This window comes from Hevea brasiliensis, chromosome 18, assembly GCF_030052815.1.
Source record: "Hevea brasiliensis isolate MT/VB/25A 57/8 chromosome 18, ASM3005281v1, whole genome shotgun sequence".
Lineage (NCBI taxonomy): Eukaryota > Viridiplantae > Streptophyta > Magnoliopsida > Malpighiales > Euphorbiaceae > Hevea > Hevea brasiliensis.
In genome coordinates this window covers 47,102,290-47,118,846 of record NC_079510.1, presented here as the reverse complement: position 1 = coordinate 47,118,846, position 16,557 = coordinate 47,102,290, and the positions used below count along the sequence as shown (strand labels likewise).

The 16,557-nt window shown below is 35.2% G+C and overlaps 3 protein-coding genes across 5 annotated transcripts; 2 read left to right on the top strand and 1 right to left on the bottom strand.

Annotated features, from left to right (window-relative positions):
- Positions 1-832: 832 nt before the first annotated feature.
- LOC110649449 (transcription repressor OFP5) lies at positions 833-2,464 on the top strand. Its single transcript, XM_021804031.2, has one exon. The coding sequence runs from the start codon at positions 1,051-1,053 to the stop codon at positions 2,368-2,370; it is 1,320 nt and encodes a 439-aa protein (XP_021659723.2). The 5' UTR covers positions 833-1,050; the 3' UTR covers positions 2,371-2,464.
- A 1,666-nt stretch (positions 2,465-4,130) lies between these two features.
- LOC110649424 (heat stress transcription factor A-4a) lies at positions 4,131-6,369 on the bottom strand. The gene is made up of 2 exons (XM_058140912.1): positions 5,365-6,369; positions 4,131-5,240 (listed from the first exon to the last, which is right to left on the bottom strand). The coding sequence occupies exons 1-2, from the start codon at positions 5,578-5,580 to the stop codon at positions 4,242-4,244; spliced, it is 1,215 nt and encodes a 404-aa protein (XP_057996895.1). The 5' UTR covers positions 5,581-6,369; the 3' UTR covers positions 4,131-4,241.
- Positions 6,370-11,342: 4,973 nt separating this feature from the next.
- LOC110649405 (BES1/BZR1 homolog protein 4) lies at positions 11,343-15,658 on the top strand. 3 transcript variants are annotated; one of them, XM_021803959.2, is made up of 3 exons: positions 11,361-12,173; positions 14,501-15,276; positions 15,364-15,658. In XM_021803959.2, exons 1-3 carry the CDS (start codon positions 11,958-11,960, stop codon positions 15,365-15,367), a joined length of 996 nt encoding a protein of 331 aa, XP_021659651.1. In that variant the 5' UTR covers positions 11,361-11,957; the 3' UTR covers positions 15,368-15,658. The 3 variants fall into 3 exon arrangements, with proteins under 3 accessions (XP_021659658.1, XP_021659651.1, XP_021659667.1); XM_021803975.2 differs by lacking the exon at positions 11,361-12,173 and adding an exon at positions 12,191-13,769; XM_021803966.2 differs by lacking the exon at positions 15,364-15,658 and having other exon boundaries at positions 11,343-12,173; positions 14,501-15,280.
- The last annotated feature ends 899 nt before the right edge of the window (positions 15,659-16,557 follow it).

The following is a 16,557-nucleotide window of genomic DNA, read 5'->3' as shown; positions in this document are numbered from 1 at the left end:
AAAAACCAAAAGAGAGAACTGGCAGTCCTAGTTGTCCAACATCTGTCTCCATTTCAAAGTCAAGTAGCTGTTTCAGGCCATGACAAAAAGTGGGCTATTAATGCAAGTGGACTGCCTATCGATAAAGAATTACTCACCATAACTTCCTATTTAAAGAGGCAGTTCTAGCAAATGAGCTTAGTAGTTGAACAATGACCTGTTGCTTGCTATCAAGAAAATTATGAGGCAGACAATGGAAAGCTAAATGCAAGGCAAGGCATGTTTTTAGACAGGCTAATATGGAGAGTCTTCTCAAGGATTTGAGTAGTATTCTCTTTTTTTATTCATTTGGCTTCAATAGAAATTTGAACTGAGGACTCATGACTCTAGAATACTATTGATTATAAACTCGCTAGTTGAACAATATAATTAGGGATGACAACGACAATAAGCATAGTATATATATATATATATATATATTATAAATTCAATTATTATTATTTAAATATTATTTAAAATTTTATATATTTTAATTTATAATTAATATAAAATTATATATTTTAATTAATAATGTACATTTTAAAATTTTAATGCTTATAAAATATTTGAATTCTATTTATTTAAAATACAATATTCAAAATATTTATAAATAGCCTGGCCTTTATTTCATGTAGTCTTAAGCAATTAGGCTTTGTTGGGGGGTACCTGTAGTGGTTCTGTTCCTAGGAGATCATCCGAGAGGTCCCCATCTACCCATCAATTATTTTTCAAGTACAAACCATAAAGTGAAAAAGAAAATTAAAGTTGAGCAAAGTGGTCACAAGATTTAGGGCGGGCCTTTCTTTTGAAAAAAAAAAAAATTCTAGCAGAAAACAAGTGAGAAACCCACGTTCCTATTTATAAGCCTAACTGCCCTCTAACTACTAAAACTCTCTCCACTCAACCCCATTATCATCTTTTATTCAGTTTCTTATCAACCTCTCCTCCTCTGCAACTGCATTAACTTAACAAATCAAACAAATTCTCTTTACAAAAAGCTGAGAGAACCTTATTCATCAATACTAGAGAAAGATGAAGTGGGGCAGGAAAAAATCATCTTCATCTGCTTCTTCTGGCTCTTTCTTTATCTCTCATATTTTACCCACTTCTTGGCTGACAAAGTTCAAGCAAATGAACATCAACTCAGGTAAGAAACATGCAAAGCAAAAAGTGAAGTGGAATTCTGTGTGTACAAGCTCCTCACGCTGTGTTAGTTCGGGAGGTAAGTTTTACGGAGGAGATGGTGATGCTTTTTGGAGGCTATCGTTTGGCGAGGAGAGTCTTGATGGCTTGAAGAGTAAAAATGTGTTGCAATCAGTTCGGTACAATTCAGACGATGATCTTGAATTTCCACCATCTAGCTACCATAGCTATAGATCAAAAGCTTCAAGAATGAATGGAACTGAACAGGTTCAGAAGTTAAGTAACATGGTTTCTCAAGTAAGGAAGATGAGAAGATTGCCTAAAGAAGAGGAGATTTTGCCAGAACCAACATGTACAAAGAAGAAGGTAGCAGAAATCAGAACACCAAGGCTGAAAGTTGAAAGAGCTAAGAAATTGAAGAAAGAAAATCAAAGGGTTTTCAAAAAAAAGCAATTAGAATTAGATGGAAGACCACATGTAGCAGAAAGGATTCCAAGAAATGCAGTAGTGAAGAATATGTATGAAACTGAACCTCGAAGAACAGGTGGGATGGTTGAAAGGGAGGATCGTAAGTTGGCAGCTGCCGATTCAAGGAAAGATTTCTACTTCTCTTCCATGAATTCAAGAGATTCTTATGGGAGAAAACTTGAAGATTGTGTTTTTGCAGCAGAGAATGGAAACAGCGGATTTTCTGCAGGGAAGTTTAGCTTTGAGTGGCAGAAATTGAAACAAAAGAAGATCGAAGAGCTCAAGTCCACAAGTGAAGAACAGAGGAAATCTCTATACATAAGCAGAGAGTCACAGAGGAAAAGACCAAAGCAGAGCAGCAAAGTAAGAGTTTATTCTCCACGAACAGCTTCAAAAGCCGAAATCTGCAAAATAAAAGCTCTGGAAGACATGAAGAAAGCCAAGTTGAAAATGAAAAAGAAGGCAAAGGAAAAAGAAATGGAGGAATTCAATGGTTTAGAGAGCTTCGCCATGGTGAAATGTTCACATGATCCCCAGAAGGACTTCAGAGATTCAATGATTGAGATGATTAAAGAGCAGAGGATTAACCAGCCAGAAGAGCTTGAAGAACTCTTGGCATGCTACCTGACATTGAATTCTGATGAGTACCATGATCTCATCATCAGGGTATTCCGGCAAGTATGGTTCGACCTGAACCAAGCTTGTTTCGATATTGAATTCACTAATGAAGAGTGTTACTAGGAGTTAACCACATCTTTGCTAATGATGGGAAAACTTGTAAGTATGATGTAGATAGGTTGCTATTCTAATATTATTCTTCAATTTCAGCACATAAGCAGGATTAGTTAGCTGATCTCCTGACCATAAACAACTTGAAGAAAGACTAGCTAGGGAAGATGTACAACTGAGGTAAGGAGAATCTAGACAACACAGGTCAATCGTTCAACAGTAGCTACTAGCTAGGGGACCTTTTTCAATATCCTGACTGAATTATATTACAAAGTACTTTTTTTTTTTTATGAGATTGATTTATATTACAAATATTCTCCAGCAAGCGAAGAAAAATGTATTAGTAGTAAGACTGTAAGAGCCAGTCTGGGCCTCCAAGTATAGGTAATGTGCAAGGAATCATCCTGCATTCAACCCTTATGGTGATGGGCAACGAAGTAAGAATGTTTGTAAACCCTTCAATTCCCAAATCCATGTCTTATTATCATCCTAGATGCCCTATACTAAAGCAATATGTGCAGATTCTCAGGGAAATAAAACGGGTCACGCGTTTGACACAGTGATCCATATTCCCAATTTTTCAGATGACAATTTCACAAAAACAGTACCAGTCCTGAGAATTGAACTCCAGGAGTCTGTTAAAAGATTTCTGCATGCCTCCTCCTCCTCCTTCTCCTCTCCCTTTTGAATGCATGGGTGCATAAACCAGCAATATTAACACCCTTCCTCAAAAAGACTGTCATAGCCTTATTAATGTTGTTCAAACAAAAGAAAAAACAAGTGTAGGAGTGGTAGGAAAGCAATCCATACTTTCCAATAACTAATTCGTAGCATAATCCACTCTATTATAAAACCTGTCATTTCACGAATAAGAAAACTAATGCAATCTTGAGAACTAAATGCAATTTACATCTCCTCAAATAAGATGAAAGTTTCCATTTCTATTGGAAAATAAGATAAAAAAAAGAATGCAAACAAATGCAAATAACTTGCACAGAAGGTAGATGAAAAGGTGCACTAACTGAATCCAGCACAACCAAACTGTGCATGAAAATCATAACAATTCCCAACATGCAGCTCAAAATATTAAATAATGTATAAAAATATTGGCACAAGATGGGGGATACACACACACACTACAGTCTAAATTGCTTTTCCAAGACAAATAGCTACAAATTCATTTGCTCATTCCCTGCCATATTATTAACATTATTACATCAGAAGTCCTAGCTAGCCCTGTAGTGAACCTTAACATTATGGTCATTCTTCCTTCATCTTTGTAAACAATCTGAACAAAAAAACCTCCTCTCATGAACAATCATTAATGGCCATAGCACCAAGCAGACCTTGTTCAAATTCCACCCCATTTTTCTCAGTTGGTCAATTCCATTTTTTACCAAGCTAGCTAGATTGCAGAATTAATTAAATGGGAAACACCATAGCTAATATTAACTATGCTAGATAGGAGAGAGATCAGTCAACTGTTTGTAATTTGCCCTCATCTGTCTATCTCTGATATTCAAAGTAATATCATCTGAAATGTACCACAAATAGAAACAGGGAGCTTCCTATATGCAAGAGGACACTCAAAGAACACCTATGATAAACTATTGTAGAATTAGGTACCAAAATCAATTTCATCGTTAAAGCTAATTGACATTTTCTTCCATGTCAAAAACCTGTCATACTCAGATAACAACCAAAGCATGATTAAACTGAAGGAAAATGCAAAAGCCTTGTAAGGATAGTTGCACCTAAAGAACAATGGAGAATGAGATCAACACAGAAAATCTATTATTACCGTATCAAACAAATCGTACCTAAATTTATTACAAGTGAGGTTCTGAGGCACCAATAGCCCAAAAAGACAATCAAAGCAAATTTCAAGTTCTCTCTGCAGGAGTAAGATGCCCCATCTGTTCAGCAAGATTATTTACATTCCTCATATTCCACCAAAATTTTCCCTGATCAATGGGTTTGATCTCATTTTTTCTATCACCAGAATCCTTTCTTTCTGATTGAACTTCCTGTGTGTCAGTTGAACCAGGATTCTCAGTCAAAAACTGTTCCCAGAATACATCATTCACTCCAGCTGCCACAGTAGGAGCTGTTCCAGTTGCTTGTTCCTTCAGGGGATCAGGCTCTGGAACTGAAGCTACAGCAGGCTCAGAATTCATGTCGATAGTAGGAGACTTGGGCCGAATATCAACACTAAATTGTACACAAGATATGGCTGGGCTTTCAGCACAGCTTGTAGATTCATCCAACTCTAAGATTGAATTGCTTTGAATGTTGGTTTGGACATCATTTACAATACTCTCCCAAAATGTCAGAGATGACTCCAATTGCTCAAGCTGCTCCATGCTTGACAGTGCAAAAGAATTACTATCCACATTTTCTCTAGCTTGGCAAGTCACCATTTGGTTTTCCTCCATGCTGGCCTCGTCATGGAAATAATGAATTCTTGGCAACCTTCTCTTTCTATCATGGCCTGGTTCCAACTGTGACATGAGATTTAAAGCAAGCCCAGGTTTCTGCAAGACCTGGGCCACAAAAGACACAATAGTTTGCTGCCTTCTCTCCATCTGTTGCAATTTCTCCTTCAGATCTTGCATTTGCATCTCAAATCCTTGTGTCTCTTGTTCATGCCTCTGTATCTCCGAGACAAGCGCTTCTTTCTCGCGTTGAAGCCTCTCCATGTCATCCGTCAAAGTCTGTCTTTCTGGATCAGTTAATGGATTAGATCCCTGTCCTTGGAGATTCTGCATAGAATGGCTGTGAACCGGCTTCCGTCTGTGAATGTTCTTCATAAGGTGTGCTTGACCTCTTATAAAATCTTCATTCGCAAATTCCCATTGTTCTGGATCAATCTTTCTAAAACCCTATTCAAAACATTCCAATTCAACAAGCATGTTTAGAGGAGAAGAAGAAGAATAAAAAGAAGAAGAAGAAGCAGAAGAAGTTATTGCGCTTAAAGAAAAAGACAACAGAGAAAACAATGCTTACATATGTATTGAGCTGTCTGATGAAGCTTGAGAAGTTATTGTGCTTAAAGAATCTTGGGAGCAAATCCCTTGCAAACTCTGGTGGATTCCATACGATAAAGCTTTTATTGCTCTGACTCCATGAAACTACTGAATCTGTGGAAGGATCGTCCACCATCTCATATGTCTTCGAAAGGAATGGTGGCAATGAATTGGAACTGCCCTGAGATTCATCCATCCTAAATTCCAAGCTCTAATCAGAACTGCAACATCAATGGTCTCCAAGATTCACTAATTGAATATGATAATTTTCAGTTCCCTAATAATATTCAATTGCAAAATCCCAAATGAGCCAAAAAAAAAATCTCTATTCCCATAAAGTCAAAACCCTTCTACACTTCAGGAGAATTCCACAGACCCCAAATTCAGAAAAATGGAAAAAGCCCACAACCATTGAATTCACACAGAAAGCTTCTCGAATAAAATCAAAACAAAACAACCCAATGAAGCCCTCTTGTCTTTGGACAATAACCAATAAGAAAATCAGCTTCCCTTTTTTTTTGTCCTCTCCTATAGTTCACTCCAAATAGGCAATCAACCGTCCCTTGAAAAATCCTAAAAACCTAAATTCTTCCCAAAGTTACATACAAAATTCAACGAAGTAAAACCCTCTTCATCATCAAAGTATTACAAACAATCGCGATTCCTAAAGTTGGAAATAAGTTCCAATGATACAGATATCTACAAAATTCTTAATGACCCACTTCCCTGCGCCCAATTGAAAAGAAGACAAAAAGAAAAACCCAAAGTAAATTTTATAATCCCAAACGCAACAGTTGCAGCTTCCTGTATTTATAACAAAAACAACAAAAATATATAGTTTAGTTCTGTTATCAGTTGAAAATAACATATACCCCCCCATTTGACAAATCGTTAAACATCACTAATTTTTAATTATAATATCATTAATCAAACAAGAAGCAGAATTTTTATGGGGAAAAAATAATAAAACTTGGAGCTTAAGCAAAAGTTCATTAATTCAGTGATAACTAAAAAAAAAAATGAAAAAGTGTCATTTTACCTTCAACGAAGTTGCAGAGAAAGTGCCAAAGTGGGGATGATTTGTTTTGAGTGAGCGAAAACGATTTTTTTCGTTGTCGTTTAACAAGGTTTTTTTGGGGTTATCGCCCTTGAACGGCGTCAGAGATTTCCTGGGGTTCTTATTTTCATCTATTTTTGCCTTCAAAATAAATGATCAGCAATTCACATTTTTTAAGATTTTCAATAAATATAATTAAGAAATAAATTAAATATATCACTTAGTAATAAATTTTAATTTAATAATGTTCTAATCATTTTTAAAATTACAAAATTTTAATTAAATTAAATTTATCTAAACAAATAAATTTTATCGCCGCTTTAGCTGTAGAAATTGTGCCATTGATCTTCAATTTCCTAATATTATGTCTGTGTAGAGTATGACGTGTGCGCTTCGGTGGCTTAGTAGGAGATTAATCAGCCACGTGTTCGAAGAACTTTAGATTTAGTATCTGTTTATTTTAGACAATTAATAAATGATAGATAATCTGCAGCCTGATATTCATAATCAGTAATTATAAATAATTATTAAGTATTTATTAATAATAATATTTTTATTATACATCATATAAAATTATTATTTAAGGTATTTATATATTTTAATTAATTAATATTAAGGATATAAATAATAATTATTGGAGATTTATCAAATTGTTGGCGAATGACTAAGATGTCAATCTCATTAATTATTAATGATAATGTGCGAATGGATTAATAAAATAATGAGTCCACATGACTTGAGTGAGAAGTTTTCTTAGCGGGGAAGATGTATCACGTATCATTAATCATGTGTGCGTAAGAGCTTATGCATGAGTCTTTGTTTTGCGATGGACATGTGAGCATCTTTCTACTCTTGTCCGTACACGTGGTCTGATACTACAGCCACACAGTCATTCTTCAATAATAATAATACATGCCACTGGCACTGTTCTCGGGCAATCAGGTCAACCCAACATCCACCCTGGGTTTAGCCCCAAGTTCTGATCCAAACCCTTAATCAATATGCTGGGTATTCTATTCAAATTAAATTTAATTAATTTAAATTATTAAAATTAAATTAATTAAATTATTATATTTTAAAAAATTAAATCAACTAAATAAATAAAAAATTAAATCAAACCACTATATTTTAATTCGATTTATTTTAAACTGGTAAGTTTTTTAGTCTAAATAAATTTTTTAATTTAGATTTAATTTTTAAATTATTTAATCTAATTTTAATTTTTATTTAAATTTAATAACCATTAATTAATGAAATTAAATTATATATATATATATAATTAGGCGTGGTCACGGTTCAAGAACCATCAGTTACTGTTTCTGAATCATTGGTTCAGGTTCAATGAAATTATGAACTTGAACTAAACCATAATAAGATGGTTTAGTATACTGTTTCTGAACCGTCGGTTCCGGTTCGAAACCTGATTTAAAACAGTTTAAATAATGGTTCGAAAAATGACTATTCAATACAGCTTGAAGAACTATTTGGAAGCGTTTTAAGAGCGATTTAAAGGAAAAAATTATAGGAAAATTTTATTGATTTATAATTTAAATAATATTTATAAAAATATTTTAATTTTTCTTAAAAATCTTTTAATCAAAATAAAATAAGAAAAAAAAATGAAAATAACTTATTTTCAAGAAAAATTTAATAAGCAAAAACTTGAACTTATTAAAAAATTAGAGATAAAATTAATTAAAAAAAACAAAAAAATGTACGTGAACTTAAATTTACCTATGTAGCTCTTTAGGATTTAGAGGAATCAAAATTTTCAGTTATAAGTTGAGATAAGGTAGATTGAGATGGTTTGGTTAAATGAAGCGTAGACATAGAAAAACTCTAGTTAGACAAGTAGAGCACATTGGGTTAGATGATAGAAAGAAAAGAACAGGTAAACTTAAACTGATTTGGAAGAGAATAGTACAACATGACCTATAAGCATTATACATTTCCGATGATTTAACAAAAAATCGTTTAGAGTGAATAAAGAGAATCCATATAACCAATCCCAATAAATTTTTAGGATAAAAGCTTAGTTGAGTTGAATTGAGTTGAGAATAGTACAATATGACCTATAAGCATTACACATTTTCGATGATTAAACCCAAAATCGTTTTAAGTGAATAAAGAAAATCCATATAACCAACCTTAATAAATTTTTGTGATAAAAGCTTAATTGAGTTGAATTGAGTTGGGTATTGCTTACCATTTTTTAAAAAATTATATGATAATTGATAATTAAAAAAGTATAAAAGAAAAAAAATTAAAATAGAGGGTATTAAAAAATTTATTGAAAATATAAAATAATAACAGAGTAATTGAGATAGTATTAAAAATTTCAGTGAGAATACAAAATAATAAAGTAGGGGAATTATGAGAGTACTGAGAATTAAAAAGAGTGTAGAAAATAATTATTTATAAAATTTGAGAGAAATTAAAAGAGTATTAAGAATTAAAAAAGTATAGAGAATAATTGTGTAAAGAATTAATGATATATATATATATATATATATATATATATATATATATATATATATATATATATATATATATATATATATATATATAAATGAACGAAGAGTGAGTAAGGTATTTATTGAATTATTTTGTATTTAAATAATCAGTTTGATCCGGTTCAGAACTATTAGTTTAATCTGGTTTAAATTCACCGATTCACTGTTTTTAAAAAATATGAACCTGAATTAAATCATAAAATGACAGTTTTGGTCCGATTCAAACCAAGCTCCAGTTTTGACCGAACTGGTTTCAATTTTGATTCAGGTTCGAAACCAAATTATGGCCATCCCTATATAAAATTACATATAATTTATAAAATTTCAATAAAAATAAATCAATTTAAAAATTAATAAAGTAATTTTCTTCAAAATCAAATAAAATTAAAATAACTAAAATTTTTAAAATATAAAATCGAATCAAATCGAATTATCTTAAAAATCAAACTAAATTATTAAATTAAAGTGATTCAACTTAATTTATTTAATTCAAATTAAACAGTATTTATCCTAACTTTTGTTTGAGTTATTGGATTAGTTTCAATAGAAAGCACATTTGGAATAATAATAATAATAATAATAATAATAATAATAATAATAATAATAAAAGTTATTTTTTTTTATGAATTTATATATTTTGAAAGATAAATAAAAAAGAAAATTATAAAAAATGATAGGGAAAAGGATACTATTGAGCTGCAAGAGAGAGACATACTCTTCAAAATTAAATAAAATTAAAATAATTAAAATTTTTAAAATATAAAATTAAATGAAATTAAATTATATTAAAAATTAAATTAAATTATTAAATTAAAATAATTTAATATAATTTATTTAATTCTCACAGCGACTTTTGTTTGGGTTGTTCGATTAGTTTCAATGGAAAGCACATTTGGAGTAATAATAATAAAAGTTATTTTTTTATGAATTTATGTATTTGGAACAATAAATAAAAAAGAAAATTATAAAAAATGATGGGGACAATGATACGGTTGAGCTACAACAGAGAGACGTACGTGAATAGAAGTAGAAATAGAATAAGTGAGAAAGAAATAAAGGAAAATAAAAAAGAAAAAGAAAAAGAAATTCACCGTTAGGAAAAGGATTGGCACGCAGGTGCAGTGCCGCGTGGGTGGCGGGCATATCGGGCATCATGTGACCCCACCAGTTTAACGGATATGATTAGACCTCTTAATAATTAGTGGTCCCCACCCACCTCTCTATTCCTTCTTCTCTCCATGTTGAAAGGGAGTTGCTCATACATATCACATAGCATAGATGATGGAAACCGTAATCGTTGCCACGCAATTTGGAATTAATTAAAAATATATGAAAAAAAAGCCACCAAAAGTGCTTTTTGCTGCATAATTGTAAGCTATTCATTGCGGGGGCTGTTGCGGACCTAATGTCTCCTTTCCAATCCAGTTTATTCATCGCCGCTTCGAGTCCGAGACGCACGTGCGGGATGTTTTAAGTCTTGGGATTATGACTCTTGGGACAAATTATCAGCTACTCTTAACGCCTACTGGGTACACCATGCATCAAATAAATAATAGTGCAAGCATAAATTTATTTATTTATTTATTTATTTATTAAATTAACGCCAAACCCTGAAGTAGGGCCAGTTTAGAATTAGATTGAAATTAAATTAATTAAAAATTAATTTTAATTTAAGTTAAATTTGATTTTTCTTAAAAAAAAATAACTATTAAATTTAATTAAAATTAAATCAAAACTAAAATTAAACTCAAATCGAATACCTAAAAGCGGATTTCAGTTATCTTAAGTTTTGAACCTGAACCTTCAATTCAGACCAGAACCGGCCTATCTGCAGGCGATTAATCATCTAAATTGAAAGCAGGGCCCAGCAGCAGCACCGCAAACATTGAAAAAAGAAAAATAAACAATTGTCGCAAACGCTATGGTCCATTGTCCAAATTGCCCGGTGAAACCCACCTGGGGCTGTCTAATCATGCAGCTCTCTTACTACTCACGCTAAAAGGGCGGCGTTGGGGGGACACCATCACGTGAAGGGAGAGTTTTTCAACAGAAACCTCAGATCCCCCCTCAAAGGATTAAAACATCTCACTTCAAACATAGCCTTAGCCTCTATAATAATTAAAGCATATCAAGATAATGTGGCCACCACAACCACGCATACATGCACACTACTTTACACTGTACACATACGCTGACAAAACTGACACTCCAATTCCCCTCCCCCTCCCCCCACCCCCTCCCCTCTCCCCCCAATCGCCTCCAGTTCAACCCACTGCTTGCTTCCTTATTGCCTATGCCCATCTCCCTACCTGCTCCCATTGGATCTGGGGCGCTGCCAAGTCTCAAATCCTCTTCTTTTAGCTAAGAGTTGTGTAGTTAGGGCCATAGAGAACAATGTTGTCGGTCACTAATCACTGCCCAATTTAGTTGCATTATAATTTTGAACCCGTGTTCAGACCCAGGTTGGTCCTGCCCTGCCGTCCTCGTCCTCACCATATTAGTCCATTTGGATTTTATTTGCCAGTACAAGTCATGGTCAAACTCGAGTCAAACTCTTCCTAAGCCTGTCCAAACAAGCTGTGCCAAAACAAGGACCAATAATCTCAATTTTCCCATAATACCCTCCCTTCAGACGACGTCGTTTCCTTCATTGCCTTTTGATATGCTGTGACCACATCACGTCACCTCTACTGCTCTCTTTATAAAAAGCCTAAACACGTGCTTCAACACCGCGATCCCGGAACACGGCCCTTTAGTGGCATCCTCGTTATTTGCAATCTTTTCGAGGTCAAATTCCTTACCTCTCTGTGTTTAGCTCACCTTCCCCGACCCACCCTTTCATATAACTACTCTTGCTGCCTCTTGACCAGAAACTCAGAACAAAACTTGAAGTCCGGTTCACCCTGTTTGCCTCTCGAGAAAATTTCTAATCGAGAAGAGTTTCTATCGATTAGCTTTTCTGGCTCTGTTGCAGTAGTAGTGTTGAGGGAGCTTCGTCGGAAAATGACGTCGGGGACGAGAATGCCGACGTGGAAGGAGAGAGAGAATAATAAGAGAAGAGAGAGGAGAAGAAGGGCGATCGCGGCGAAGATCTATGCTGGACTGAGAATGTATGGAAATTACAAGCTCCCTAAGCACTGCGACAATAATGAGGTCCTTAAAGCGCTCTGCAACGAGGCTGGTTGGACCGTTGAAGAAGATGGCACCACTTATAGAAAGGTAAACTCGAAAAAAGAAATCAATTATATTATAACGACTTTGTATTTGCACGTTAACTGGTTTTAGCTTCCTGCAAGCCAGTGAGTATGAGAAAGTGAAATTTTTTATTTTCCAGTGATTATTAGCACTGCCGGTGGTTTTAGATACGGGAAACAGATCTGAAATTTGCATTTCTATTTGACAAAGATTTTCGGAAATTATTTTCCCGGCGACCTGAGATGCAAAATGAATGTTAGTGGGGCTGGCTTGTTTCTCCTTGCTAACGTGCGCGGGGTAAATCTTGGGTATGATAGCGAGGGCAAGAATCATTGCAAAAAAAAAAAAAAAAGGGTAACGCATACTGATGGAGGGCTGGGATTGTTTTTGGTTGGTTTCGTATGACGTTAGATCGTATCGGTTTGTGCTGTTTTCTCTTTTTCACTTTTTGATTTTCTGTTTTTCCTTTTCAACGCACGAAACACAAGACCTTAAGATTCGGTTTGGGCTTCGATCCTTGTATAGGAACACGGTAAACAGTAACTCAGATATGGCGCAGACACTTTTTTCAGACGAAAATGTCCATTTCTGTTGTCATTGGGGGCACAAAGTCCAGTAAATTCAAGGGGTGGTTTCGTCATTTCATTGTACAATCCGTCTTCTAGATTGAACTTTCGCTTTGCATGCTTTAATGCAAGTCTGATTTTTCTTTTTCACTCTCTGCATCAATTTTCTTTTTAGCTCCCTTGGTGATCCTGATCATCTTATGACTGTTTTGCAACTTTTTTGTGAAAAATCTCTTTTTAGAATTCTCTTGCTACTTTATGCAATGCAGTGGTCATTTTGGTCATTCCATTAAATGTAATTTACCCCGATATTCCCGGGGGTAATAGTAATAATTTATTTGATTTTTACTGTTAAGGACATGACATATGAAGTTGATTGTGGTGATAAAGTTGAAACAAGAGTGGTCTTAATTGCATAAATTAAGAAGAAAGGAGTGCAGAGATCAAATCCTTGGATACCCTTTTTATGAAATACTGTGATTGGAGGAATATTTTGAAAGTAGTAAAGTGTGTAGGAAAACTATTTCATAAGTGCAGGAACATGTTGGGGGCGGGGAGAAGAGATGGCGTGTCGTGGGGTGCAGTATTTTGATAACGCCATTGTTTGACATTAATTCTTGCTTTAACAAAGTTTTTGTCGGGTTTCAATTACATTGTTGCCCTTCTGTCATGTTGTTCATTGCTTTGATTATGGGTACTTTGGATGAAGCCTGTGGAAATGGTGGCTCAATGGGTCTCGCAGTGATCACTTTATGTGGTTCTGCGCAATTGCATGAACGAAAGACGGGCGGAAAAAAGATACAGGTTCACACTGGAAGGGCTATAGCACCGGGAGATTTTATTTCATCCTATTCTATCATCGGTGGGGTTGAAAACTTTTAATTTAGATATTTAACTCTAATGGCAAATGCAGTTGGAGTCGGTCTTAGGTTAATACTTAGGTGCTTGTGCTTTGTGGGATGTACTATGTCAAATTGAGAGATATCATTAAGGTATGAAGCAACCATCTCAATGTTTATGTCGAGTGGGCCCATTAAAGCAGATCATGACAAGTGTGAGTATGAGATAATTTCGGCGATTTGTTGAAGATATGTTGTCATTTATGAACTTGAAATGTGATGATGCCTGTTATTTGTCCCATTAGAAATTTTTAGGTGATATGATCCACCGTGAACTAAACTTACAAATGAGGTAGGGTTCTCTTGGTGGGGCTCACAATAATTTGTGAGTCTGGTCATTGTGGACAAGATCCACCGAAAAATTTCAGCTTTGTAGGTAACATTTAAGTGCTGTCCCATGGTTGTGCTATTTTCAAGTCAAATTTAACCATTCTATAGAATGTGTTTGGGAAAGTTGCAGATATTGCATTTCGAGGCAGCACATTTTGGTGTTCTTGTAATTGAAGCACATTAAAGCACTTCAAACACTTCTTCAATGGATGCTATGATAGTTTCAATTCCATTTTACAATTTAACTCGACAAAAATGATGATTTTGGATAATTGCAGTTGCATCATAGATCATAAAAACTGAGCTCACTGGCATAAGCCTACGACCCGGCGCATGCACACACTAAAACCTCTAGGGGGAAGTTGAAGGAGTAACATTCTTAAGTAGGGCAAAAACCTCTAATATAAGTAGCGCAATTTGTGGTGATATATTTAGAAAATTGCTACTCCTGTTTTATTTGTTTTCTAGTTCTGCTTTGCACATATGGACATATCTCCCTGCATTTGACATAAGAAGTTTGAATAATTTGTCTTGTTCACTGTATTCATTTGTATAGGGCTGCAAACCTGTGGAACGCATGGACATTATGGGAGGGTCTGCATCAGCTAGTCCATGCTCATCCTACCACCCAAGTCCATGTGCATCCTATAATCCAAGTCCTGGCTCATCTTCTTTCCCTAGTCCTGTTTCATCCTGTTACACTGCCAATACTAATGGTAAGGCTGATGCCAATTCCCTCATCCCATGGCTTAAAAACCTCTCATCTGGCTCATCATCAGCCTCATCCAAGCACCCTTACCATCTCTTCACTCACAGTGGTTCCATAAGTGCTCCAGTCACCCCTCCATTGAGCTCCCCAACTGCTCGAACTCCGCGTGCCAAAAATGACTGGGATGACCCGGCGGCTGGTCCATCATGGGCAGGTCAGAATTATTCGTTCCTGCCCTCATCTATGCCGTCATCTACCCCACCAAGTCCTGGCCGTCAGGTCCTGCCTGATTCAGGATGGCTAGCTGGTATTGAAATTCCCCTAAGTGGACCATCATCACCCACATTTAGCCTTGTTTCACGGAACCCATTTGGCTTCAGAGATGAGCCTCTATCTGGTGCTGGATCGCGAATGTGGACTCCTGGGCAAAGCGGGACATGCTCTCCTGCTGTTCCTGCAGGTGTTGACCAGACAGCAGATGTTCCAATGCTAGACAGTATGGCAGCTGAGTTTGCATTTGGAAGTAACACAACAGGGTTAGTGAAACCTTGGGAAGGAGAGAGGATCCATGAGGAATGTGTATCTGATGATCTTGAGCTTACACTTGGAAATTCTAGGACCAGGTAAAATGAAATATTCCGTGGCAGAAAATGTAACCTGTTATACAATTGCTTCTAGCTCGTTTCTGATGACTTGCATTCTTGGTGCAGATGAGGGGGAACTGACAGAAAGGGTGAGAATGAATTATCCTCGGATTTCTTGATTTGGCTTCTTGCTTCCCTTTATGTTTCATGTCAATGACTTCATATTGTGCATGCTTCGGTTGGCAGAGAGCTGAGATAGAGGTACAGTGAGGAGGAGCACCTGTTCCTTTTTTCTTGTTCTATTATTTTTTACTTTTTGGTTTGCTTTTCCTCTGTTTTTTTTTTCTTTTTTCAACAGAAGAGAGAACTGAAAATTAAATTATAAATAGTTCATGGTGGTGACTTTGCCCCTTCAGTTCAATTCATTCTTCCTTATTTTTCTATTTTTTAATCCTTTTTTTTTTTTTTATAGAAATCCATTGCAATATTGATACTTGTTTGGTGTGATTTTGAATTTGCCATTGAAAGGGAATTTGGATTTCAGGATCAACTAAATTAGTTCTGAACATGCTCGTGTATCTTTCTTTGTTATGTGTTCTGCAATATTAATTGCTGGTTTCCTGCTCTATTATCATTTCCACCAGCACGACCGTTGTAACTAATCACGAAACTATAGAAGGAGATCAGCTCATAGCGCTGAAAGATTTTGTAGGGATTGGATTGGACAATTCCACTATCTCGGTATCCTTTATGAACAGCAAATTATAAGCACTGAGATTCTTGTATTAGCACCAGCTATCATAGCGCTTATCATTGCATCTCCAGTATAAGTGAGGCTCTTGTGAGAGCAAGAATTTATAAAATGACCATGAAAACATAAAATGACTATGAAAACATGTAATGAATGCTGAATTCAGCAGTAAAGTCTTTTGTCCCGCTGTTTTTTAGGACCTTGCATACAGCGTGTGGTGATAGTTAAGAGCATGACATGTAGATGCATGAGTTCTACCCATGACAAAATATAGCTATTTTCGCAGCTCGCTAGCAGTGCTGGAATTTGAATTTTAACGTTCTTTGCACTAAAAATCAGATATACTAACTTTAATTTTCTCTGCTGGTTACTCTTGGGAGGAGAGGGATTTTTTTTTTCCTTTTCCAAAAATTTAAACCATACTTGCCGTTTAATCAAGATCGATGTTGCTTTTTCAAACTCGTGGGCAAGTAAATCATGCACAACCTTTAGCGTTGTGATTTCATCCTATGCATGACGACAGCTTAGAAAATGCTTTGAAACAATAATGATTAAAATTTAACAGTGCT